General features: G+C 41.5%; 2 protein-coding genes across 6 annotated transcripts in view; one reads left to right on the top strand and one right to left on the bottom strand.

Annotated features, from left to right (window-relative positions):
* The first annotated feature begins 2,911 nt into the window (after positions 1-2,911).
* On the top strand, positions 2,912-23,800 carry MSH6 (mutS homolog 6). Of its 4 annotated transcripts, none has more exons than XM_058551283.1 (10): positions 2,913-3,215; positions 12,672-12,871; positions 14,562-14,731; positions 16,323-18,867; positions 20,281-20,549; positions 22,074-22,191; positions 22,501-22,590; positions 23,059-23,213; positions 23,317-23,516; positions 23,630-23,800. In XM_058551283.1, the coding sequence occupies exons 1-10, from the start codon at positions 2,971-2,973 to the stop codon at positions 23,709-23,711; spliced, it is 4,074 nt and encodes a 1,357-aa protein (XP_058407266.1). In that variant the 5' UTR covers positions 2,913-2,970; the 3' UTR covers positions 23,712-23,800. The 4 variants fall into 4 exon arrangements, with proteins under 4 accessions (XP_058407269.1, XP_058407266.1, XP_058407268.1 ...); XM_058551285.1 differs by having other exon boundaries at positions 2,927-3,192; XM_058551284.1 differs by lacking the exon at positions 2,913-3,215 and adding an exon at positions 3,813-3,869.
* Positions 23,801-24,316: 516 nt separating this feature from the next.
* FBXO11 (F-box protein 11) overlaps positions 24,317-26,673 on the bottom strand; it is a 93,036-nt gene continuing 90,679 nt past the window's right edge. For both annotated transcript variants that reach the window (XM_058551289.1, XM_058551287.1), the window contains exons 20-23: positions 26,314-26,421; positions 25,891-25,999; positions 25,178-25,276; positions 24,317-25,091 (exon numbers count right to left, since the gene is read on the bottom strand). In XM_058551289.1, the coding sequence (XP_058407272.1) occupies positions 24,962-25,091; positions 25,178-25,276; positions 25,891-25,999; positions 26,314-26,421 (446 nt within the window). In that variant the 3' untranslated portion in view covers positions 24,317-24,961. The remainder of the gene's footprint in view (positions 25,092-25,177; positions 25,277-25,890; positions 26,000-26,313; positions 26,422-26,673) is intronic.

The following is a 26,673-nucleotide window of genomic DNA, read 5'->3' as shown; positions in this document are numbered from 1 at the left end:
CATCATTCGTGTTTGGCAGCAACTCAAAGGCATTGCTACGGGGGTTGTTGTATGGCTCCCTGGACTGGTTGCTGCAGATATGGTTGACTTCCTGAGCTGGTTGCTGCAGACTGAAATCAAACCACAACCTCTGCAGTCATCAGGCCAGAAACCAAAGACCTCTGCAGCAAGTGCCCCAGAACGGTCAGGCTTTGGTCAATGACTGATCAGCTTCTCTATTTGTTGTCCCCCCTTCCAACCCAGGACCAATCAGAGAAAGCTAGGTATGCTCTCCAAACCCATCACAGAGGATGCTCTGCTTCTAGTTAGCCCACCTCCAGCTTCCCCATGCCAACCACCTCCAATCACAGCACATTTGCAGCCTCCCCTTTGCTTACTATGAAGTTTTCCTACTCCTCTGCCTGCCTTTGTCTCTGCCAAATGCAAGCCATGGTAGTTGACTCCCCTGCTGTCGCAAGTTCTGAATAAGTAGCTTTGTTCTGTTTGTTCTTATTTGGGTGTTCTTCATTTATTTCTACACACAGTATGTGCCTTCTGGAGATGGCTGGGTGATCTCACCTACCAACGGATTGTGTGTTTGACGATTCTAAGATACATGACTTCCTACTGGTTTAACTTTTATTTTTTTTTTACAATTTTATTTATTTTTTTTCCCCCAAAGCCCCAGTAGATACTTGTATGTCATAGTTGCACATCCTTCTAGTTGCTGTATGTGGCACGCGGCCTCAGCATGGCCGGAGAAGCGGTGCGTGGGTGCCCACCCGGGATGCGAACCCGGGCCACCAGCAGTGGAGCGCGCGCACTTAACCGCTAAGCCACGGGGCCGGCCTGGTTTAACTCTTAATGAAGTTTGTGGGAGGCATCTAACTGTAGCCTCCAAATTTGTCCCAAAGTTAATATCGCTCTCATTAACAATGAGGAAATAGGTTCAGAGAAGTAAAATTACATGGCTGGTGGGCCAGGTCAGAGCCCAGGTCTCCATCTACCCGTAAGCGCTGGCTCTTAACCTCTGTCCCGTATCTGGCCCACTCCCTTTGAGCCTCCATTTCCTTTTGGTAAAACAAGAATAATATATTAAGTTGAACCAAATGGAAGAGGATTTGTGTACTTCAAAAAAAGGTTGAATATTGGCAATTTCATACTGTTCAACCTAATCCAAGGTTGCTGTGGGGGTTAAATAAAATGTTAAATTGAAGGCAGTATAACATTTCTGGACTTTTTGTGTGTGTGTGTGAGGAAGATTAACCCTGAGCTAACATCCATTGCCGATCCTCCTCTTTTTGCTGAGGAAGATTGGCCCTGGGCTAACATCTGTGCCCATCTTCCTCCACTTTATATGGGACACCACCACAGCATGGCCTGACAAGCGGTGCATTGGTCCGTGCCCGGGATCCGAACCTGAGAACCCCTGGGCTGCCAAAGCAGAGGGCTTGAACTTAACTGCTGGGCCACCGGCAGGCCCCCAACATTTCTGTTAATAACACAGGACTCCAGAAACAGCTTCCCAGGATTTAAATACCTACTCCATCACTTTCTAGTTGATCTTGGGCAAGTTACTTGACCCACCTATACCTCAGTTTCTTCAGCCATAAATGGAGATGTAATACAGGTCAACAATCCCTTACCTGCAATTCTGAAATCCAAAAAGCTCCTAAAACCAAAGGTTTTGTGGCAAACTCATCTGGTAGCAAATTTTGACCTGAGCTGATCTGAGGCTATTTGTAGTCTATATTTATCCTACTTAGTTTGAATAAGCATATCTTTTGCTGCAGAAATAATATGTTTGATTTCTGGGTGTTGCCTCAGACTGTCTGGGGGGTGCACATATTAAACTCACGGACGGAAGCGAGTACCTCCCACATGTATCTGAAACAAAGCTGATTTTTTTCCTTGCCTAGGGAAGGAGAACCACGTGGCAGAACACTGCCTGCCCGAACAAAGCAATCGGCTGATCTTATATAGGTTTTGACCAAAGCACAGCTGTTGCTGATTGGGGCTGGTTTCCGGGATTCTGGATTCCACAGTAACTTATTCACATTTGGGATTAGGGCCAAAGAATTGTCAGTCTTCCAACTTCTTTCTTGAATTTGGAGCACAGGAACATTTTATTCACACCATGTTACCTTTCTGAAATCTGAAAAACCCTGTATTCTGAGACACACCTGGCCCAAAAGGTTCAGATAAGGGTCTGTGGACCTTAAGGACACGTCCTAGGATATTGAGAGGATTTAATTAGTTAATGTACGTAAAATGATTGGATTGTTGCCTGGCAGAGGAAAGCTCTGTGTAGCTGGCAGGCTTTTACCATAAACATATAAAGGGCCCGCCGCTAGCGTTCACTTAGCAAGTACTAAGTGCCTACTATGTGCAACGCTCTGCGACTTCAACGTGAATGGGAGACTTGATCCACTGCTAAGTAAAGTCTGGATCCTTTTTTTTGCCGGTTCCCTGGCGGAAGCGCTGTAACCGCAGGATTTTTCATGCAGGCGCTGGCTGGCGTTTCTCCGCAAGGCCCTCTTTCCGCGGCCCTTCGGTTCGCCCCCTACACCGGGGCCACGCGGCCCACGCGGGCGCCTCGTGCTCGCGGCCCCCACGACCGCCCGTCTCCGAGGCACCCGCTTCCGGCCGGGCTGTTCCTGTCCTGACCAGCCCCCGGCACCAGCGCGCCAGGCGCACAGCCTTTCCCGCCGCGGGGGCTGGGGCGGGGGGCAGCGCGGGCAACTGCACCGCGCGGCGTGCCGGCCCCTCCCCTTCCCACGTCGCTGGCGCCCAGAGGGGCGGGGCCGGGCCAGCACCGCCCGCGCCGCCGCCCGCGCACGCCCAGGCGCCCGCCGATTGGCCGCTGAGGCGAGCGTTCCTCTGGCGGAGCGCGCCTCCCCCCAGATTTCCCGCCAGCAGGCGCCTCGCGGTAGATGCCGAATCTCTAGGCGCTCGGTCCGCCAGAGCGGTTGGGCCGCGCCGACCGTCGCCATGTCGCGACAGCGCACGCTGTATAGCTTCTTCCCCAAGTCTCCAGCGCTGAATAATGCCAACAAGGCCCCGGTCCGGGCCTCAGGGGAAGGCGACGGCGCCGCCGCTGCCACCGGGGCCTCCCCTTCCCCCGGCGGCGATGCGGGAGCTGGGCCCAGGCCCTTGGCGCGCTCCGCGGCGGCGCCCGAGGCGAGGAACCTCAACGGAGGGCTGCGGAGGTCGGCAGCGCCTGCGGCCCCCGCCAGGTAGCTGCGTGGGGGGGTCGAAGGCGGAGGCACGGCGGCGGGGCGCACGGAGCCCAGGGAAGGCAGCCTCGCCTCTGGGCCCTGGGCTCGGAGGAGGTGGGGCTGCACACTTGGCTTCGTGAGAGCGCAGGGGCTGACTTTGTAGCATGGTGGGGGTTGTAGATTGTAAACAGGGTGGGAGGAAATAGGCTGCAGGAAGAAGGGTGGGAGGGCAGGGAGGGGAGGCGCGCAGAGTTTGAAGGAAGACGACGAGATGCGTTCCGCCAGGTGGGGGGCTGGGTGGAGGAGAGGGAGTGCAAGCTGCTCGGGGTAGGGAGGAGAAAGGAGAGATGGGAGCACGGGGGTGGGGCGGGCAGAGAAAGGAGCCTTGCCTGCTCCTAGCAGAGTGCGCACCCCGGGCGGGGGAGGGGGTGGTGCCTGCCTGGGCGGGGGAGGGGTGGCGGGAACAAGGAATGCCTCGGGGTAGGATGAACGCCTGCAACCTGGAGCCTCTGGGGGCGCGGCGTGCAGCGAGTGGGATGCGAGGAGGAGGTTCCTCCTTAAGAGCTGGGATAGTGAATTGGGGGTTCAGTAGACGTTCGGGGAACACACTTGATGTTTGGATATGAACTTCGGACGCCCAGACGCTACGGGGGCGGTAGGCCCTCGGCCTGGGTGTGTGGGCTGAGTCGGGGGTGGGAGTGGGAGTGGAGGTGGGCCGGGAGCTGAACGCGCCGGGGGTGTGTCACGCCGCAGACGAAGGGGCCTGATTGGTCCGAGTGAGGATTGCAGGGCGGGTGGGGGGAGCACGAAGTGTTGGGATCCGGGTTGGTCATCCCGTAGGTAGATAGCGTAGGCACCAAAACAAATAAATTTAGAAGCTGTATTAATTTTGATACACGTAGAAGTATTGTGTCGAGTTGAGGAACAACGTTATTTTATGAAATAGTGCATCTTTTGTTGACGATTCCATGGGAGGATGGGGCACCGTGATTTTTTCGGAGTTGAATGAGCCCCTGAAGGGCTCGATCTGGCCCGGGGCAGGGATGTATGGACGCGATTGTGGGGAAGCCTGCCCGGAGCTGTCCGCCTCGCTTTCTGGGCAGTTCGATGTTGTTCCAGGGCTTGGCTGGCCTTTTGTCAGAGCAGCGGGCGACATTTTGAAAAGCCTGCGTTTACTGTAGTCCAGGTATTGTGTTAGGCACCCAGTGTAATGGTAGCCGTTTCAAAGGATGAAGAAGCAGAGGTTCAGAAAAAATAAACTCATTCAAGATCAGGGAGTGGGTTAGTCGTTCTCAGTAGACGATTTCAAATGTAAGTTTTAGGTGTCCTACAGATTTTTCAAACTTTTAAGTGTAATTTTGGTGTTACCTTCGTTTAAGGGACCCTTTCAGGCAGTTTAACTGTAGTAGTAGGATATGCCTACTCAGAATATGCCTCTTTCGCATAAAGATTATTTTGAGCTGATTTTTTGAGAAACACAGGAGACTCAAAACCGTAGAAGTTACTCTTCTGTAAGGGAAATTAACATTTATAAAGGAAATCTCCATTTGCAAGGGTGTCTCCCTCTTTGTACCAGGAGGAGAAGGATGACTCTAAATCACTAGGAACTCTTGTTAATGGAGAAGGCACTGATTTAAATCTGCATAACAACCATGCCCTTGTTTACTGTGCTTTTCCTGGTAACTGCCCCCCTCCCAACATCTTTCTTTTTTCTTTAGTTGCAGATGGTATTTAAGGTGGTGATTTGGGCTATTTCTGGGAGTTACTTTTCCTTAGCAGTGTTACTTCTCCTGTATAGGAGAGATATACGTGTTAGTAAACTTTTGTTTATTTTTGTCTTATTAATCTGTCTTAATTAGAGGGAGTCTCAGCCAAGAATTCAGAAGGGTAGAGGGAAAATATTTTTCCTTCCCTACATGTGCTTTCTCCATAACAGACTATCTTTCATGGTGAGAGATGCATGATGTTTACTTGAACATGAATTGATTCTTTCTGCATCCATGCTAAACGGCCATATTTATTGTATGGTTATTCTTTATGTATTGAATGGCATATACTATTTGTTTTTTGAGGTCTAAATTCAGGAGACTTGTAAAAGCATAACATTGTTTACACTTGACCTCCTACTGTGGGGGACCATTTCCAGAGTGTTCAAGAAAGAAGGACATTTGATACTAGGCTTTTAAAGAAACTCCGGTATATAGATTTGGCCTTCATTCAACAAATGTTGGTGTACCTAGTCAGCTGGGCACAGTATTAGGCACTGTGGATCCTGGCTACTACAGTGAACAGGACAAACAAAAAGGCAGTTATAGAGCATAGTACAGTGTATGAGCTCTGTGCACTTTAGGGGGAGGAGGAGGTATGTATGGGTCGGGGTAGGCTTTCAGCTCTTTAGGCTGAGACCGAGGACAAATAGGAGGTAGCCAGGCTACGGTAGGGTGAGGGGGTTTTTAGGAAGCCAGTGCAGGAAGAGGAAGGTCCTGCAAATTGTGGGCAGAATGAAGAGAGGAGTTGGGAGCCTTGGAGAAAGGATGCACGGATTCAGTCATGAACAGGCTGATGGGCCACAAAGACATTTGGACTTTTTCTGAGGGTCATTTGAAAGCTTTAATGTTTGTCATTTAGATTTCCTCTTGTGTTCACTTGTTTTTTTCTAGTTCGTTGTCAGTCATGTGTGATGCAAAAGTCTTTTTCCACCCTGGGTTGTCCTTCTGCACAGTTTAGGACATCTTTTGAAAGGAGTTACTGATTGTGATGTAGAGTTGGTCAATCTTTTTCTTTATGGCTAATGCTTCTGTAGGTTTTATTTAAGAATCCAGGGCCTGGCCCGGTGGCGTAGTGGTTAAGTGCATTCGCTCTGCTTTGGTGGCCCCGGGGTTCACAGGTTCAGATCCCCGGGGTGCACCGACGCACCGCTTGTCAAGCCATGCTGTGGCAGTGTACCATATAAAGTAGAGGAAGATGGGCACGGATGTTAGCCCAGGGCCAGTCTTCCTCAGCAAAAAAGAGGAGGATTGGCATGGATGTTAGCTCAAGGCCAGTCTTCCTCACAAAAGAGAAAAAGAAGACTCCATAAGGGAGATTGATGTTTTAGAAATATCACTCTGGCTGCAGTGTGGTGTTTGGTGGGGAGACCAGCTCGGAGGCTGCTTTGATAATGGAGAGAGGATGTGGTAGTGGCAGTGGGGCTAGAGAGGATTTAGAAGAGTTGAGAGAGACCGAAGTGGTAGAGTAGGCAGGTGTTGGTGATGGTTGAGATTATGGAAGATGAGAGAGAGGAAGGAGTTGAGAGGACATCAGTTTGAAGTAGATGGCTGTGAGGAAAGTAGTGGGACATGTGCCCTGGGCCTGCTTCTCAATACTTTATTTTTTCTGTAGTTTATTAAGGTCATAATTGAGAGAGCTGTAAGCAAGGCTTCCAACCACTTAAATCTGGCTCTTTTTTTTTTTTTTTTTTACAAATCTTGGCTAGTTTTTCACAGTCTCATTTCAGTAATTATCTCTGTTGATTATGGGTGATGAGGACAGTATATGCCCTTGTCCCCATTCATAGACAAGGAGTGATGTGTCAGACCTGACAAATCTTTTTTTTTTTTAAAGAGCCTTTGGGTAAAGGTAACTCTCTGCCCCACTTGAGGATGCCTTTCCTGAGGATTTTCATACAGTTAAAAATATTTATAGTAATATATTTTTCCAAATGATACCACTCCTAATATTAGTTATTGTAAGAGAAAAGAGTTCAAGGTTTTTTATTTTTTTTGTGGGGGGAAGATCGGCCCTGAGCTAACATCTGCCAATCCTCCTCTTCTTTTTTTGCTGAGGAAGACTGGCCCTGGGCTAACATCTGTGCCCATCTTCCTCCACTTTATATGGGACGCCACCACAGCATGGCTTGCCAAGTGGTGCGTCGGTGTGCGCCCGGAATCCGAACTGGCGAACCCTGGGCCGCCGCAGCGGAGCGCACGCACTTAACCACTTGTGCCACCGGGCCAGCCCTAAGCTTTTTTAAAAGTATCAGTGTGGACTCAATTTCACAGACCTAACTTGTTTTAATTGATATAATTAAAGCAGGTATTTAAAAAGATGCTCAACTTGTCATAATTTGGTCAGTGGAGCCTCTTTTAAGCTGACTTTTGTGACTTTTTAACATTACTTCAGAACTTTTGAAAACATTCTTTCAATCTGATGACAGTTCTCAATTGTCATGCTTCAAGGCATGGAATTGAGCTGCTCTCCAAAGAACCCTGGTTTCTTTTCTAATACTGTTTAGAAAATAACTTTAGAGGCCAGTTTGGATGATAATTTATATGGTCACCCTAGACCTCGTGCCTCAGTGATGGGCCGTGGTTACCCAAGCTGACGGAAAGAAAGCAGGGTGTATGGGCAGAGGTACAGGTGGAGGTACAGGTATATGGTACATATGGTGAGAGCCCTTGGAATTAATTGTTCTGATTACTTCCCTTTTTTCAGTAGTGCATTTAGTTATTTGAGGGTAGGGGAAGTTTGCTGTAATGGTTCACCTTGAGAGGTAGGTGCAAACACTGTTTGATTTTTAAAGTTGGTTTGAGAGTGTTTTCACATCTGTAATGACTCGGTGTTTATGAAAACTCAAGTTTTTGTTAGACAAACCCAGTTTATCTTTTATTGTTTATAGAAGCAAATTCTAGCAATGCTTTGGTATCTACTGATTCTTTGTTTTTTTTTAATTGTGAAATTTTTGTTGTACATTATTGTTTGTCAGTCACCGTATAAATGCATCCCTTCACCCCTTGTGCCCACCCCCCAACCCCCTTGCCCCTGGTTCCACTGGTTCTTTTTTTTTTGCTGAGGAAGACTGGCCCTGGGCTAACATCCGTGCCCATCTTCCTCCACTTTATATGGGACGCCACCACAGCATGGCTTGACAAGCAGTGCGTCAGTGAGCGCCCGGGATCCAAACCAGCGAACCCTGGGCCGCAGCAGTGGAGCACGCACCCTTAACTGCTTGCGCCACCGGGCCGGCCCCTACTGATTCTTTTTTAAAAAGAAAATAGTCAAAAATGTTGATTATAAATTTAGGGCACAACCAGTAATTGACAAGGTTATGGACTAAAAAGAAAGCAAAAATGTGATTTTAAAGTAAAATTTTAAAGATCTGTTCAGTGTATATTTAGCTTTACTAAGTCATTTCTTATTTTAGTTTTATGAAGGCTTTTACATTTGTTTTTCTGAGCTGTCAGTTTTTCCTTTTTCCTTTTTTCCACCGTCGTTAAAATCCCAAGAATATCAAATATTTAAGATATTAAAGTTTTAAAAACACTTGTAAAATCATAAATGAATCTTATTTTTAAGTAAATCATAAGATAATTCCAATATTTGTTTTGGCATTTCAGCTTGTGCTTTAGGAAGAGCCAATGTATTTTACACTGTACTTAATATAATACTTAGATGTGAGGTGACTTGTTGGCCCAGGTATTTTCAAACTAGATGTACATTGCATAGGGCTGGATGATCCTTGTTAATATTAACACAGTCTTAGTTATGAAAAGAGAAACATGTTAAGACTGTCAGAAAACATAGCCAAATATTAAAATACAATGAAGTTAATATACAACTGTTAAAGTTTTAAGTAGAGCCAGTTGTATAGGTCTGTGTGATTTTATAAGATTGCTCTTATAAGGACCAATGTATGAAAGATAGCAGGTATTCAAACTATAGCACATTCCAACTGTGATCCCATGCTTAACTGTGTTTCTGTATTTTTGAAATACAGTATTTAGTATTGGTAGAAAAATCTGAATATTTGCATGGATTAAAATATATGTTCCTTTCATTTTGGCATTCTTTGGAAACTGCACAACTACTAAAGATAAAATTTTTAATTACTTGTGAGAGAATTAAAGTTCACACAAAAAATTAATGAATAGATTAAAAAATTGTTAGTATTGATTGAAGAAAATTTTAATTAAGGAGTGTTTAAAATTTTTAGTTTTACACAATACATTTTATTACCTGCTTGCTTCTCTTTTTTGCTGGAAATGACTGTTTCTGGGGCCGGAATTTTTAAAGTGTCACTTTTAGAATTGGAGGAACCATGCATATTACTAAATTTTTTAGTCTGAGCATTTTATAGTGTACTGGCAATTCTTAACAGCAGAGAAGTTGAGTTATGTATAAGATTCTGTAGGTATAAGGTTATATTTACGGTAAGGTGATGGGGACAAAATTTTTGTTTAAACAGTTCGTTTATAATAGCACTTTAGCTTTACAGATAAGGAATTTATTTCAAAACTGGTAACTGTTGTAATTAGCTTTTTACACATTTTTCCCTCTAGTGAGGATGTGCATTTGCCATTCAAATAAATTTAAAGACATTAAATTGGTTGCTTGGAAAGGAATCTTCCAGTCATTTTTGAGACCTTTGAACACCATGTTACAGTTTAACAATTTGCACTGCATTTGTACAGGTGACACAGTTTTAACGTAACAGTCGTCTTAGAATGCTCAAGTTATTTCCTCTGGGATAAAACTAGAATGATGAACTTATTCATGTTAAAACTACTGTTTTATTACATAGTACATTATAGGTATGAAACTCAAAACTTTTTTCCACATGTCTTTTGGGTCTCTGTCAGCAACTGGAGTTACTCTTAGTTGAGGATAGAAAGGAACTTGCAGGAAGCAGGTGTGGCCATCTCATATTTTCTGCTCAAGAATTTAGATCTAGTCCCTTTAGTTTCTCTAGGAAGCCCCTAAGACAACTGAGATTCCTGCAAGTGCTTTGTTGCCTCGTCCGAAGTCCATTGGGTTTGGGGCATCTTGCTCCTTTGAACTTCAAATATACTGCCAAGATGTGCATCCTTGTCATTCTCTGATGCACTAACTCCATTCTTGAGAATTTGTAACTTTTATAGACATGTATGTAATGAAATAGCTGGTGACCAATTGAACCCTTTTTTAGTCCTTACCCTCCGTGACTCAGTTCACACAAGCAAGAAAAATAAGTCATCATCAGTTTTGTAAATCTCACTCTGTACTGGTCAGCCTCAGAGCTCATCTAGAGATATTTAATAATTTCAATACAGAGAGGAGGAATTGCCTCAAATTAGCCAGTGATGGGGTTAAGGCTTCTCTATTTACACACCAAAACCTTACTCGAATCTCCCTCTCTTAAAGGATTTAGTTGCCTTTAAGAAGGGCAGCCAGGCTTGACATATGGGTATCCCTACTGGCCCCCCTTCAGAAAAATCTGCCTTGGCCAACACACAGTTTGAAGGCTGATGTCTCAAGACTACATAGCCAGAGATATGCTTCCTGTTGGAAGACATGTTTATTGACATAACATCTATTTTCTCTGTTTGGCCAAGCTAAAAGTTAATGTTAGAGTTCAGACTCAGAACTGGTAGTGTCTTTTTTTTTTTGTGAGGAAGATCAGCCCTGAGCTAGCATCTATGCACCCTGGCCACCAGCAGCGGAGCGCGTGCATTTAACCGCTAAGCCATGGGGCTGGTCCCCTGATAGTGTTTTTATAGACAAAGGTTATTTCCCTCCTTTAGCAGCAGGAAAAAAAGTACAACTTTAGGGTACTCTCAGGTACTTAGTACAAAGAAAGCTTGTGGTTTTCTGATACCAGTGTGATAGGCCGTGTGCTTAAGTGGCTACCTGGCCCGAGTTAAGGGAAAGCCTGCTTGATGGTAGGGAGACTTGTATACAAACCATTCCACACAACCATGAGGGTCTTTGTCTCCTGTTAATTAATGAATATGTTAATAAGGAGGAAGCACTTGTGGTAGAAGTTTGAGTTGAACAGACACAGCTTCCTGTTTGAAGATGACCTGTGTGGTGAGCTTGATGGTAATATTTATAAACTTGTGCAGGTCACTATAGATTTCTGTAAGTTGAGAGAAGAATGTATGTACTGTAAAGGTCCTGAAGACAAGCACCAGCTGAAGTCATGCTCCTGTTCTTGTTTCTCTTCTAATTGTCTAGCCTAGGAGTTTCTTTTTTTTTTTTTTTAAGATTTTATTTATTTTTTTCCCCTTAAAGCCCCAGTAGATAGTTGTATGTCATAGCTGCACATTCTCCTAGTTGCTGTATGTGGGACGCGGCCTCAGCATGGCCAGAGAAGCGGTGCGTCGGTGCGCGCCCGGGATCCGAACCCGGGCCGCCAGCAGCAGAGCGTGCGCACTTAACCGCTAAGCCAAGGGGCCAGCCCTAGCCTAGGAGTTTCTATATTCCATTTTTTCAAGAAAGGAATACTTTAATTTCATGATTGGGTCTGAATGAGGTGGCCTCAACTGACTAATAATCACTATCGCAAAATGTTGAAAATACTTTTTTTTCTTTTTAATTAATTTATTATTTTTTTGTGAGGAAGATTGGCCCTGAGCTAACATCTGCCAATCCTCCTCTTTTTGCTGAGGAAGACTGGCTCTGGGCCAACATCCATGCCCATCTTCCTCCACTCCATATGGGATGCCGCCACAGCATGGTCTGACAAGTGGTGTGTCAGTGCGTGCCCGGGATCTGAATCGGCAAAACCCCAGCTGCCGCAGCGGAGCGCGCACACCTAACCGCTTGCGCCACCGGGCTGGCCCCGAAAATACTCGTTTGTAATGTACTTATTTTACTTTTGTAGTTATCCAGTGATAACCTTTAAGCGGGTTTAGGAAATCTTGGTATATAGTACTTTAGCAGGGTTTATCAGGTGTTGTGGCCTCTCCAGCACTGAGGGACTCTTCTGTGGTCTTAGATTTTTCTTCCCCTCCTCCTCCCCCTTCCTCTCTTCTCCCATTCTTAAGAAACCCTCAGGGCTAAATCAGTTTTTGTGAAGACTGAATCTCTGGTTTTGATTTTGTAGGCGTATGTACTCAGTATTTTAGGCACATTAGGCACTTAATCTGTTGACTTGAGTTTTTCCATAAAACTAGATTTTTAGGGGCAGGGGGGTAGTATCATGCTAGGTAGCTTTTGGAGTGTTGGAATACACAGCTTAACTAGAAACAGATTCCAAGCAAAGTCTAATGAGGTAATATTTAATATAATTAGCAAATTACATAGTTGGTATATTTGATATTAATACTCTGGGTCAGATCCTGTTCCCGATATATACTGTATTATAGTACAGGTATGATTCCTTATAATTTCAAGAGTATATACAAAATGAGTCTATGCCTTTTTCCTGCCATCAGTATTCTACCATAGTTTTTAAACTTTGAATGATTCTGAGAAATAATTTCTCAACTTAATACCAGAAGTCATTATATTTGTGTTTGTCTTAATAGTTAAATAAGCATTGTGATAGTTGCTTATGTTTTTAAAAATGACTTGAACATCTGATTTTAAAAAATTAATTCTAGAATTTACATGCTTGAATTTTAATGCCAGAAGACTTTGAAGGAGTCTTCCTTGGAATGGCTTTTTGGTAGATAATTGCCTTTAATGCAAGTTAATCAAATATTAACCAAGTTATGTATTTCCTTTTGGCAACAGTTCTTGTGACTTCTCACCAGGTGATTTGGTTTGGGCCAAGATGGAGGGTTACCCCTGGTGGCCTTGCTTGGTTTACAACCACCCTTTTGATGGAACATTCATCCGTGAGAAAGGGAAGTCCATCCGAGTTCATGTGCAGTTTTTTGATGACAGCCCAACACGGGGCTGGGTTAGCAAAAGGCTGTTAAAGCCATATACAGGTAAGAGAGTCACTCTGCAGAGAGAGAGTGTGTGTGTGTGAGTGCACACATGGCGTGCATATGAGCATCAGTCAGTCTCCCATACAGTGAAATTAAACGTATTTTACTCCAATAAATTGCAGGAGTGTGCGGTGAAAGCTTCTAGCATGGTTTGGATAAGATGCAGCTAGTCTTCAGCCAGTTTGTTGTGTGGAGTGGAATTTTTATGTCTGCTTTTGAGTGTGACTTAACAGCAATATCAAATATCATGCCCTTAAAGGAAAAAGAATTTCATGATTGGATCTCATGATTTAGACCAAAATACCAAATTCAGACCAAAAAAGGGTAAATTAAACAGTGTCCCCATCTTAAAGGACCCAAAAGAAAGGCAGTGCAGTCAGGATACATAGCATATAGATCAATGACATTCTCTAGGACAGATGGAGATGCATGCAACCTGGCCTTCAAAATCCTCACCTATGAGCACATCTGAGTTGAGTTTCACATCAGACTTCTGGAACTTGAACTTTCTCTTCCCAGGCCCAGCCTTATTTATCACAGACATAGCAGTCCTGCGTATGTAGCTTCACTTGGGCTAGGTGTACCCTATCAGTCTCTCTCTCTCTTTTTTTTTTTTTGTGAGGAGATCTGTGCTAAGATCTGCCTCCTCTTTTTTTTTTTGCTGAGGAAGACTGGCCTGGGGCTAACATCCGTGCCCATCTTCCTCCACTTTATATGGAATACCGCCACAGCATGGCTTGCCAAGCAGTGCGTCAGTGTGCACCTGGGATCTGAACCGGTGAACCCCGGCCGCCACAGCGGAGCGCAAGCACTTAACCACGCCACCGGGCCGGCCCCTCAGTCTCTTGAATTACACAGTGCATACACAGTATGATTGCAGGATACAGTGCCTGTACACCAAAGCATGAGAACAAGTCCTTATCCATTATCCTCAGACTCTCCAGGGTACGATGTTGTTGAACTCAATGTTTTGGAAACAGAACAAGGGTCAGTTTCCCAGAAGTCTCTGGGAATCATGCCTTTTGGTTATAGTGCTCATCCTGCAGGGCAGGGAGGGCACAGTGAAGAAAGTTAAATCTCACAGAAATCTGATGTGCAGGATGGAAAGAGAATCAGGAAATTTGGTTCTGTATTCTCCACTAATTTGCTGTACAATCTTGGCCAACCAAAGTAACTTATTTTCTGATAATATTTACTCATATATAAAATGAGAGAGTTGGACCAGATAAGAAATGAGGTCTTTTTTCCAGGACTAATTTTGAGATTCTAAACAAAGCTTAGGTAAAAGGACTTTTAGAAGATCAAAAAAAAGGTAACACTTATGTTATTATTTTATAGTCACCCCTATTTACTGCTCTTTCCCTTTTAAATTTCCAAATTGTTGCAATACACATATGTGAATAAATCAGCAGAGGCATGGATGAAAAAAAAACTTTCTTTTTTTTTTTGCCTTGGAATTTTAGAGTTTGCATCGGGGTTTTTGGGAGTGACGATGTTATTAGATAGCTGCAGCAGGCACTTTGGAAAAAGTTCAGAGCCACCCTCCAAATGATTTTGATTGTTAAAATTTGTAGCTTTAAAAATTATACTTGATTGTTGTCATTCTTGTTCTTTAGCCACGAGTGTTGTAGGTTGAGCCAACTCTCCAGCTAACAGTCTGTATTTATAAATATATATATATATTTTTTAGGTTCAAAATCAAAGGAAGCCCAGAAAGGAGGTCATTTTTACAGTGCAAAGCCTGAAATACTCAGAGCAATGCAACGTGCAGATGAAGCCTTGAATAAAGACAAGGTTAAGAGGCTTGAATTGGCAGTGTGTGATGAGCCCTCAGAGCCAGAGGAGGAAGAAGAGATGGAGGTGGGACATTGCAGTCAGTCAGTTGTTATTTCTGTTAGGAGAATGGTGGTAAGGGGGGGGGGAGCATATTAAAGTGATGTTCCCTTGTTTTATTTACACACACACACACACACACACACACTTTGGTACTCATACACATAGACATCTATACTTGCCTGGACTGTAGGTTAAGTTAGATTACTTAGAATTGCAGCAGCTTGGCACCCCATTTTACTTAAGTTCTCAAGCCTGCTGGAAGACACATGCTATAAGAGGTGGTACCATTTTGGTAACAAGTAAAGAGCTAGGGACAAGGACATGGTGATAAAATTGGTCATGGTGTCTGGTAGTAAGCTTCTATATGAGGGTGTGGTCAGGCCCTGGAAATTAATTTTCCAGTTTTATGCTCTATTACTTTTTGTTGTATTTTGGATTGATAAGAATAGAGCTTGAGTAACCTGGAAATACAACCTTGGTTTCAAATGTTAATGGTCACTATTTGAGTGAATTAAATCTTGTTAAGGAAATGAACAAATAATTGGTTCATTTAAAACAAACATGATCATTCTCTAATTTAGTAAATTAATGAGCTATGTGCTTAAAACAGATTTCATCTATAACTAAGCTTGATTTTATGTTTTATTCTATTGTCTTATAGATGAGATCAGGAATAAGCAAGTTAATATAATGGGTATTTTAAGAGAAGTGAAAGAAAAGTTTTTAATCTTATTTTTGAGGTTGAGACCAGGGATCCTCACATTAATCAGAGGTTTAGAACTGGATGGTAATTACCAAGATCATTTAGCTTCATACTACTTTACATGTGAGGGAGATCCATGATAAGTGAATGTGCCTTGCCCAAGATGATATAGCTGGTTTGTGGAAGAGTAAGGGCTAGAACCCGTATATGTTGGTTACTGCCTTATACTAAGGAACGTATAAAATGGTCAAGTTCATAACATGTCCATCTGTAACGAGGAGAGGTGACCCTGGAAGAAAGATGACTGAGGGAGATTGATTTATTTTTTATTGATTGATTGATTGATTGAGGAAGATTACCCCTGAGCTAACATCCACTGCCAATCCTCCTCTTTTTGCTGAGGAAGATTGGCCCTGGGCTAACATCTGTGCCCGTCTTCCTCTACTTTACATGGGATGCCACCACAGCATGGCTTGACAAGTGGTGCATTGGTGCGTGCTCGGGATCCGAACCTGCAAACCTCGGGCTGCTGTAGTGGAGCACGTGAACTTAACTGCTATGCCACCAGGCAGGCCCCAGGAGATTGATTTAAAGTTGTTTATTTCCACAGCTGACTGTTAATGAGGCCATCATTTATGGGTATTTGTGATTTATGGTCATGCTAATAGCTTCATCACTATGTATAAGATAAGACTCAAATGACAGAATCACTTAATATTGTAGGGTGATAACTTGTTTTAATGTTAGGTGAAACTGAAATTGATATTCCTTGAGAAAGAATAGTGTCTCGTTTCTGGAGGTGGGTTCTTCTCTTGGTATATGAAGTTGCAGCATACTCAGAAATACTCCACAGCAATATTGTAATTTTCCAAATTTTGCTTTGTTTTTAAATGCTCTTTCCTTGCCTGTCAGGTAGGTGCAACTTACACATCAGATAAGAGTGAAGAAGACAATGAAATTGAGAGTGAAGAGGAAGTACCGCCTAAAGTGCAAGGATCTCGGCGAAGTAGCCGCCAAATAAAAAAACGAAGGGTCATATCAGACTCTGAAAGTGACATTGGTGGCTCCGATGTGGAATTCAAGCCAGATGCTAAGGAGGAAGGAAGCAGTGATGAAATAAGCAGTGGAGTGGGGGATAGTGACAGTGAAGGCCTGGACAGCCCTGTCAAAGTTGCTCCAAAGCGGAAGAGAATGGTTACCGGAAATGGCTCTCTCAAAAGGAAAACTTCAAGGAAGGAAATGCCCTCAGCTACCAAACGAGCAACTAGCATTTCATCAGAAACCAAGAGTACTTTGAGTGCTTTCTCTGCCCCTCAAAATTCGGAATCTCAAGCCCACGTTAGTGGAGGATGTGATGATGGTAGTCGCCCCACTATCTGGTATCATGAAACTTTAGAATGGCTTAAGGAGGAAAAGAGAAGAGATGTGCACAGGAGGCGACCTGATCACCCCGACTTTGATGCATCCACACTCTATGTGCCTGAGGATTTCCTTAATTCGTGTACTCCTGGGATGAGGAAGTGGTGGCAGATTAAGTCTCAGAACTTTGATCTTGTCATATTTTATAAGGTGGGGAAGTTTTATGAGCTGTACCACATGGATGCCCTTATTGGAGTCAATGAACTAGGTCTGGTATTCATGAAAGGCAACTGGGCTCATTCTGGTTTTCCTGAAATTGCATTTGGCCGATATTCAGATTCCCTGGTCCAGAAGGGCTATAAAGTAGCACGAGTGGAACAGACTGAGACCCCGGAAATGATGGAGGCAAGATGCCGAAAGATGGCACATATATCTAAGCACGATAGAGTGGTGAGGAGGGAGATTTGTAGGGTCATTACCAAGGGTACACAGACCTACAGTGTGCTGGAAGGTGATCCCTCTGAGAACTACAGTAAGTATCTTCTTAGCCTCAAAGAAAAAGAGGAAGATTCTTCTGGCCATACTCGAGTGTATGGTATATGCTTTGTTGATGCCTCACTGGGAAAGTTTTTCATAGGTCAGTTTTCAGATGATCGCCATTGTTCCAGGTTTAGGACTCTAGTGGCACACTATCCTCCGGTACAAGTCTTGTTTGAGAAAGGAAATCTCTCAACGGAAACTAAGATGATTCTGAAGGGTTCATTATCTTCTTCTCTTCAGGAAGGTCTGATACCAGGCTCCCAGTTTTGGGATGCAGCCAAAACTTTGAGAACTCTCCTTGAAGAAGGATACTTTACGGAAAAGTTAAATGAGGACAGTGGGGTGATGTTACCCCAGGTGCTTAAAGGTATGACCTCAGAGTCTGATTCTATTGGGTTGACACCAGGAGAAAAGAGTGAATTGGCCCTTTCTGCTCTAGGTGGTTGTGTCTTCTACCTCAAAAAATGCCTTATCGATCAGGAGCTTTTATCAATGGCTAATTTTGAAGAATATACTCCCTTGGATTCTGACATGGTCAGCGCTGCAAGACCTGGTGCTGTCTTTGCTAAAGCCAATCAACGAATGGTGCTAGATGCTGTGACATTAAACAACTTGGAGATTTTCCTGAATGGAACAAATGGTTCTACTGAAGGGACACTGCTAGAGAAGATTGATACTTGCCATACTCCCTTTGGTAAGCGGCTCCTAAAGCAGTGGCTTTGTGCCCCACTCTGTAGCCCTTATGCTATCAATGATCGTCTAGATGCCATAGAAGACCTCATGGATGTGCCTGACAAAATCTCGGAGGTTGTAGACCTTCTCAAGAAGCTTCCAGACCTTGAGAGGCTACTGAGTAAAATTCATAATGTTGGGTCTCCTCTGAAGAGCCAGAACCACCCAGATAGCAGGGCTATAATGTATGAAGAAACTACATACAGCAAAAAAAAGATTATTGATTTTCTTTCTGCTCTGGAAGGATTCAAAGCAATATGTAAAATTATAGAGATTATGGAAGAAGTCGTTGATGACTTTAAGTCTAAAATTCTTAAGCAGGTCATTACTCTGCAGACGAAAAATCCTGAAGGCCGTTTTCCCGATTTAACTGTAGAACTGAATCGTTGGGATACAGCCTTTGACCATGAAAAGGCTCGAAGGACTGGACTGATTACTCCCAAAGCAGGATTTGACTCTGATTATGATCAGGCTCTTGCTGACATAAGAGAAAATGAACAGAGCCTCCTGGAATACTTGGAGAAACAGCGCAGTCGAATTGGCTGTAGGACCATAGTCTACTGGGGGATTGGTAGGAACCGTTACCAGTTGGAAATTCCAGAGAATTTCATCACTCGTAATTTGCCAGAAGAATATGAGTTGAAATCCACCAAGAAGGGCTGTAAACGATACTGGACCAAAACTATTGAGAAGAAGTTGGCTAATCTGATAAATGCTGAAGAACGGAGAGATGTATCATTGAAGGACTGCATGCGGCGACTATTCTATAACTTTGATAAAAATTATAAGGACTGGCAGGCTGCTGTGGAGTGCATTGCGGTGTTGGGTAAGACTTTGAACAAGTTTGTTCCTACAGCTTTGGTTATAATGCCCTGTGTCCCGGTTGTACATTAATAAGAGTTAAATCCATTGGAGAGTCCCCATTGATGCATATCCCTCAACACAAGTAACAAGGTATATAGTCTGACAAGTATATACTTGCTTCCTCACTAGGCAGAATGACTAGGTTGTCCATAAGCAATTTAAGTTGTTGACCGGAAATTGACTTTTAATTATTAGTAGCCCTCTGGCCTTTCTTCAGTCTTGAATAACTGAACAAAAGATTGATAAAAGATTTTTAGTACTTTTAATGAGACAATCTTTTAGATCAAATTTCCTTTTTTTATCTGAATTTTTAGTAGTTGATAAATACTTTTTAAGCTTCTGTTTTTTATTACACACCAATGTAAAACTATCCTTTTACCCATCACTTCTTTATTTTTATTGTAATCTTTGCATTCTTTAGTATTTCTGTATTCAGTACAGTATTCAGCACTGTATTTCAGTGAATCTCTTTACATATATATTTTGAAAGATTTTAATCTTCCCTTTTTCTCTTAGCCCAAATCGTCACACTTTCTTTCCTGTAATTGATTTCTAAGATCCCTGATTTATGTGTTTGTAATTTGGTAACCTGATTTTCAGCTTCATAAATAATTTCCTTTTTCTTTAAATTTCATGGCCAACTTATTTGGAGCCTTTCAGTTTGTTTTTTTTTGTGTTTCAAAAATATAGCACCCATAATTTACCCAAATTTGTAAGAAAACTATTTTGATCTGAACACAGCTGTCCAGAATAGAACAGTATCTTTCTGTTTGAGTGTGCCACATTTATTCCTTGAACCAATACAACTTCAAACAATTTGGCAGGTAATTTAAAATCTTCTCTCAGCTTAGTTGTTCAAAATCAGTGAATTTATTTTCCTATTAAGATTGTCTATATCAGTGTGCCTATTGTCAGAATGTTCTGCTTCGCCTAAAATGGGTTGGGTTAGCTCCAGGATTATATCAAGTCAGAGAGATCAGTATAGCATGTCTCTGCTATATCTTTTAGTTTGCCCACGGCATTCTTCTGGTCCAGATGTTAGGGGACTAAGTCTTTGAGGGGAGAGATTCTTGGGCTGAAATTGAAAGTTATTTCTCATTTCACTACAAGTGCTATAATGAAGACACACAAAACAGGCTGATGACTCATTTTCAGTAAATGAATGTGTTAACAAAGCATTTTATGTATTGGTGCAGATAGTGATAATGTCACTAACTACAGTGCCTACTGTTAGAAAAAAGCTGCTATGTCTAAAAAGCAAGTAGAATACCACCTCCACTGAAAATGCATTTTTGGAAGACTATAGAAGTTGAGTCTTTGTGCTTATCAAAAAACCTCAAAAGATGAAGCTTCACTTTTACCCTCTCTTTAACAGATGTCTTACTGTGCCTGGCTAACTATAGTCGAGGTGGTGATGGCCCTATGTGTCGTCCAGTGATTCTGTTGCCAGAAGAAGACACTCCCCCCTTCTTTTACCTTAAAGGATCACGCCATCCTTGCATTACGAAGACTTTTTTTGGAGATGACTTTATTCCTAATGACATTCTAATAGGCTGTGAGGAAGAAAAGGAGGAAAGTGGCAAAGCTTATTGTGTGCTTGTTACTGGACCGAATATGGGGGGCAAGTCTACACTCATGAGACAGGTAAACTGACCTTTAAGGTATTATTATAAAGTCATTTAGAACACTTTACTACATATTTAGGCCATCCTTTTCCAAATAGCACATGAATTACATAGAACTCAGTCACTGACTTATTAGGAAACAAAAGGAAACTTCTTGTGTTGTAAAATGGAGAATTGTATTTACCTCATTGGTCAAATATCTGCCTGATGTTAGGGGGAAGTATATACTAAAAAGGCGAGGGAGGGGCCGGCCCGGTGGCGCAGCAGTTAAGTGCGCACGCTCTGCTTCGGCGGCCCGGGGTTTGCACATTCAGATCCCGGGCGTGCACCAACGTACCGCATGTCAAGCCATGCTGTGGCGGCGTCCCATATAAAGTAGAGGAACGTGGGCATGGATGTTAGCCCAGGGCTGATCTTCCTCACACACACACGCAAAAAAGGCGAGGGAGGTTTCAGTTCATGATTTCTTTACAAACTCTTTGACTTGATTGAATTCATTTTCTTTGAAGGTAGATGTATTCATAATGAATGAAATTTATGCAAATGTTGCAGGTTTGTACTCAGGTTACACTCATTTGTAGGAAACTATCACAAAAGAATCATGGCAGACTTATCAGGTAGGACAGCAAATAAATTCATGACCTCTAGTAACTGCTGGGAGCTGCTTTTAGGGAAGACAATAAAAGTATTTGTCTTCTTTTATACCAGGGGTTGGCCAGCCACTAAGCTAAACATGATTGTTACATATTTATTGGGTTGTAGGAAAAAAAATATGTGACCGAGACATTAGGCCCTTGACAGAGAATGTCTGTTGACCCCCTCCATGATATTATACTTCTGTTCACCAAATTTGCTAACTAGAGAGAGGCAGTATACTGTAGTACAGTGGTTTTCAACCTCCATTTCATTTTTTAATCAAAATCACCTGGAAAGCCCTACAAAAATGTACAGAGGGGTTCCATCCTCTGAAATCAATTCATTTGGTCTGGAATTAGTTCTTAGCACCAGTAGTTTTAGAGCTCTCAAGTGATTCTACTGTGTAGCCAGTGGTAAAAATCACTAGTGTAGTAGGTTAGTGTACAGGCTCTGAGGTGTTTTTTTTTGGTGAGGAAATTAGCCCTGAGCTGACATCTGTTGCCAATCCTCCTCTTTTTGCTGAGGAAGATTGGCCCTGGGCTAACATCTGTGCCCATCTTCCCCTACTTTATATGGAGGCCGCCACATCATAGTTTGATAAACAGTGCGTCTGTGTGTACCCGGGATCTGACCCAGTGAATTGCGGGCTGCCAAAGCGGGGCACACGAACTCAACCACTACACCACCATGCCGGCCCCCAGGCTCTGAGGTTTTAAGCCCAGTTAGGCCCCTAAGCCTCTTTCTTCCCTTTATAAGCCTCACTTTTCCTATAAATGTTCATTAGCTTGGCGTATCGTGTCTCTCATGGATATGTCGCTATCTCTATGTATGTCTATGTCTCTATCTCTATGTATGTCTATGTTCTTGAATACCAGTCATAAAAGACCTTTTCCTCCCTCCTTCACAGGCTGGCCTATTAGCTGTAATGGCCCAGATGGGTTGTTACGTACCTGCTGAAGTGTGTAGGCTCACACCAATTGATAGAGTGTTTACTAGACTTGGGGCCTCAGACAGAATAATGTCAGGTGAGTTTCTCCACCTAAGGCTTTATTATTTGACAATTCATTTCTATATTTTAAATGATAAATACATCTGCCTCTAAATTTGTATGACCCATTTAAATTTGATGTTTGATTTTTCTGATGTTATGCAGAATGCTTTCAGACATTTGAAAACATTACTTCTACTATTTAAAATATAAGGTTTAACCTTTAGTACCACTGAAACTGAAGTATTTCATAATAGATTCGAATGATATGAACCTAAAAGATGAATCTACTGTTACAGGATTCTTAAAACATCAGCCATTTGTGGTTTTTTTTTTTTTTTTTTAGGTGAAAGTACATTTTTTGTTGAATTGAGTGAAACTGCCAGTATACTTACCCATGCAACAGCACATTCTTTGGTGCTTGTGGATGAATTAGGTAAGATTAAAATTTCCATTTGAAAGGTATCTTTAAAACATTAGTACAAAGAATTTTTCTGGAAGATGGTCTGAAGGACATCTCTTAAAAAAAAAAATACGAATGTACTCACCTTGGTGCCATAGACCCGTACTTAGAGGTAAGAGATAATGTGCAAGGTCTTTATTAATTTCTTAATCTTATTAAAATTTAGTTGTTATAATATGGGGATAATGAAAATACTTATTGGATAATGATAATATTTAAGGAGAACTAATAGGAAGTTGCTGAAGATCAGTGGTACTTACTAGCAGGTATTCCTGCTAAGCAGGCCTGTTTAGCTGAGCAGGGCCCATTTACAAGAAGGCTCTTCCATGTATTAACTGATGATACTTTTCTATCCTTTTTTTTGCATTTCTTTGAGGTACATTCTTTTTGGTATAAGGCAGATTGTATAATATATAATTTATGCATATTTTACTTTCACAGGAAGAGGTACTGCAACATTTGATGGGACAGCAATAGCAAATGCAGTTGTTAAAGAACTTGCTGAGAATATAAAGTGTCGTACATTGTTTTCTACCCACTACCATTCATTAGTTGAAGATTATTCTCAAAATGTTGCAGTGCGCCTAGGACACATGGTATGTGCAAACTGTTTATTCAAAAGTTGCTTAGGTTTTTGAGAGAATCAAGTTGGGTACTTGCATTGCTGGCACATGAATATAACTAAGAAATTTTTTTTAGGCATGCATGGTAGAAAATGAATGTGAAGATCCCAGCCAGGAGACTATTACCTTCCTCTATAAATTCATTAAGGGAGCTTGTCCTAAAAGCTACGGCTTTAATGCAGCAAGGCTTGCGAATATTCCAGAGGAGGTTATTCAAAAAGGACATAGAAAAGCAAGAGAATTCGAGAAGATGACTCAGTCACTGCGATTATTTCGGTAATTATAATTAGATACAATTTTGCCATGCAGTTGACCTTATTAAACAGTAAATAGGGATGGATGATGCATTCAGACATGTGAAGCAAAACTTTTTTTTTCTTAATTTTAAGGGAAGTTTGCCTGGCTAGTGAAAGGTCGACTGTCGATGCTGAAATGGTCCATAAGTTGCTGACTTCAATTGAGGAATTATAGACTACGTTGGAAGCTTTGCGTTGACTTTTGACAAAGGTGGTAAATTCAGACAACATTATGATCTAATAAACTTTATTTTTTAAAAATGACCATTTTTCCATTTTCTTTCTAGGAAATTAAACCCTTTTAATTCTTATCTACCTTCTACATAATGGTTATTGAATACTCCACAATATATTAAGTCTAGATGTTATGGTACATGCATACACTTTCAGGCTGTTTATACCCACTGTCACCAATACACATAAATGGGGGAAGGGAAAGCTATGAAACTGTATAGGGCTGTATATATACTTGTCTCAGCTTAATGCAGGAAATTGTTTTAATTTCCAGCAATTTGTCTAAACTGTTCAAAAAAAAACTATGAACAGAGTTCAAATACAGGACTGTTTTGAAGAGACTTTCTAAAGTGTACTTTAAAACATAGTAGTTTTTACCTTTCACAAAACTGAGTTACAAGAATACTTTTGTTTTACAGTGCATCCCTTCCTAGGAAGTCTCATTAAAACACTCACTTTTCTAGGGGCGATTTTGAATGCTGCAAAGGGAAGGGAAGGAAATAATAGTCTTAACTTTTCTTAAAGGATACCAGAAACATTGCTGGATATAATTTAAGATTAGTGTTTTCTCTTTCATAGAAAGAACGTACATACTGGGACATGAGTACAGTTACAGCAAGTCTAGGTGTGCTAACAAAACAGGGCACATTCAAGTACAATAAGATTTTGCTTGAAATTAAAAACAAACTACATGAGATTAAAGCATTAAAATCATATTTCTCAATCTGAATACATGTTAAAAAAAATCAAAAGAAACGCAGAAGTGCTAGCTCACATTTTTACCATATTACAAAAGCAATTGGTACCCATGTCCATAAAGGCAGCAACAAAGCTGCTTGTCTATTGAAGAGTACTACTGCAAATTGGACTGCATTCAATGCTAGTTGTAAAAACACCAGCTTTTTTTCAGAAGTTGGTATCTGTACAAAATTGCAGCTTATTTTCTTCACTTCTGTCCCTTCAAAAGTCTTTACACAGTAATGCTAAAACACCCAGCTTTGAGATCCTGAGTCAATATATTGCCACTTTCTTTTTGGTAGCTTGAGCTTCATAGTGTCAACTGACCTCGTGTATCCATTTTTAATACAGTCTCTTCCTGTAGCATGGGCAAATACTTTAAATCTTCTTCCAAAAAAAAATGTTTTAAGTTATGATGTTAGAATGGCAGGACTTTTTCTTTAGGGAAGGAATTCAGTTGTGCTGCAATGTATTAGATTCTATAGGTGGAGCAGAGTCATATAGTGTGTCTGTATCATGTGTAGGCTCACCAGCTAATGTACAAGGATTAGACAGTGTTCCAGCACCACAGTCACAGAAAAACCTAAAGCAAAATGAAAACCCAAAAATTAGGAAAGTGAGGGGGGAAAATAATTGGGTATTAATAGAGCAAGCAAGTGCGCTACATACCTATCATGTCTAATAAATTCTACATCATGTCCCTGATGGCACTTCTTAATGCAGTTCACACATATGGCATTTCGATCTGTGGTGTTACAAGTATGACATCTAAAAAGCAAAAGCTTACATTATTTTTCTTAAACATGTTAAAAATACTGCATTTTGTTTATATATTACCCCATGACCTTGGGCTTACAAGAAAAAAGAGGACCAAAAAAATTTGGACTTAAAGGGGATAAGTGAATCTCCTGTTGTGTTTTCTGAGGAAACACTGCTGAAAGGCAGTTGAAACTTTAATTTAAAAAAAATTAATCACGCTCCTGTCAAATATTTACTGAACCATTTTGGGGAAGGAGGAGTAAAAATCCACTCTGTGACTGGGATACATGGAACACTTAATGACAGCTTTACTTTGAAACTCCTAGGAAAACAATATTAACATTGTGTTCCACATTTCTAGTGATATCAATAGTTACTGCAGTATTACATTTTTCATTATTTATGGTCCCAAACAGGATCCTCAAGTAGACTGATAACAGAACTCAATGTGGACAATTATAAAATTTTCAGTTACATTCTCTTTCCACTAGCAAAATACCCAGTTTACTCTGTCTTAGCTCATACATTTAAGGCAAAGAAAGCTAAAAATGCTAAATCTTGCCAGTTTAGAAAGGAAATCACTATCTGCCCCTTTTCAAGACTCAAATAATTTAGAAATATACCTGTAGAAATCATGCATGGGATAGCTGGTATAACTTGATATTTTATATAAACATTGGCCTCTACTAACAGCCTTTTCTATAGCATCTTGATTGTTCATTATTTTGTTATCTGTAATAAAAGAAAAAATAAATTCTAGAGGACAAAGACTTAAGATAGAAATACAGACTATAGGACTATTCGAATACAAGTCATTAAGTGCTTTAAAAGAGGCTAGCCAATGAAGTAAAAAATCAGCTAAGAGAAATGGAATCCAACTATTTAGAGCAAGTCAAAACAAAACTTTCAAAATAGTTCTCTTGAGTTAATGCTAACTTTGTAGAACAGTGACAGAAGGAATCAAGTTATTGAATAAAAAGGGCTTCTGATTATATCTTTTCAAGGCATATTTCGTGTATTTATAGGCAGAACAGACTCACACATACCTTTCATTGTCACATTAACACCAGATGCTAAAAATAAGCCTCCAAACCGGTTGTTAAAAATCTGATTGCCTTCTAGTGTTGCAGTTGCATGATTTGTAATTTCAATACCTAAAGTAAAATTTACAAACAGTAGATACATCACTTTATATACTTTCTTAAAAGAAACCTGAAATATAGCAAATGTAGTAAACTAGTTCTTTTACATAAAATGTATATTGACATTTAACATCTAAATAATAGAATGCAAATGTTTATTTGAATTATTGACAGTAACATTCACTTTCCACTGTTAATAGTCCACATCCTTGCTAAAGGAAGGAATGATACAGATGGTTTATAACTTACTACTTTTATTAATAC

Source organism: Diceros bicornis, chromosome 12 (genome assembly GCF_020826845.1).
Source record: "Diceros bicornis minor isolate mBicDic1 chromosome 12, mDicBic1.mat.cur, whole genome shotgun sequence".
Lineage (NCBI taxonomy): Eukaryota > Metazoa > Chordata > Mammalia > Perissodactyla > Rhinocerotidae > Diceros > Diceros bicornis.
This window is presented reverse-complemented; position numbering and strand designations above follow the sequence as displayed.

Excerpts from the sequence above, each read along its gene's own strand:
- MSH6 (XM_058551283.1), top strand. The coding sequence starts at position 2,971 with ATGTCGCGACAGCGCACGCTGTATAGCTTCTTCCCCAAGTCTCCAGCG. Across the intron at positions 22,192-22,500 it reads CTCAGACAGAATAATGTCAG|GTGAAAGTACATTTTTTGTT; the intron begins GTGAGTTTCTCC and ends TTTTTTTTTTAG. Across the intron at positions 23,517-23,629 it reads CAGTCACTGCGATTATTTCG|GGAAGTTTGCCTGGCTAGTG; the intron begins GTAATTATAATT and ends CTTAATTTTAAG.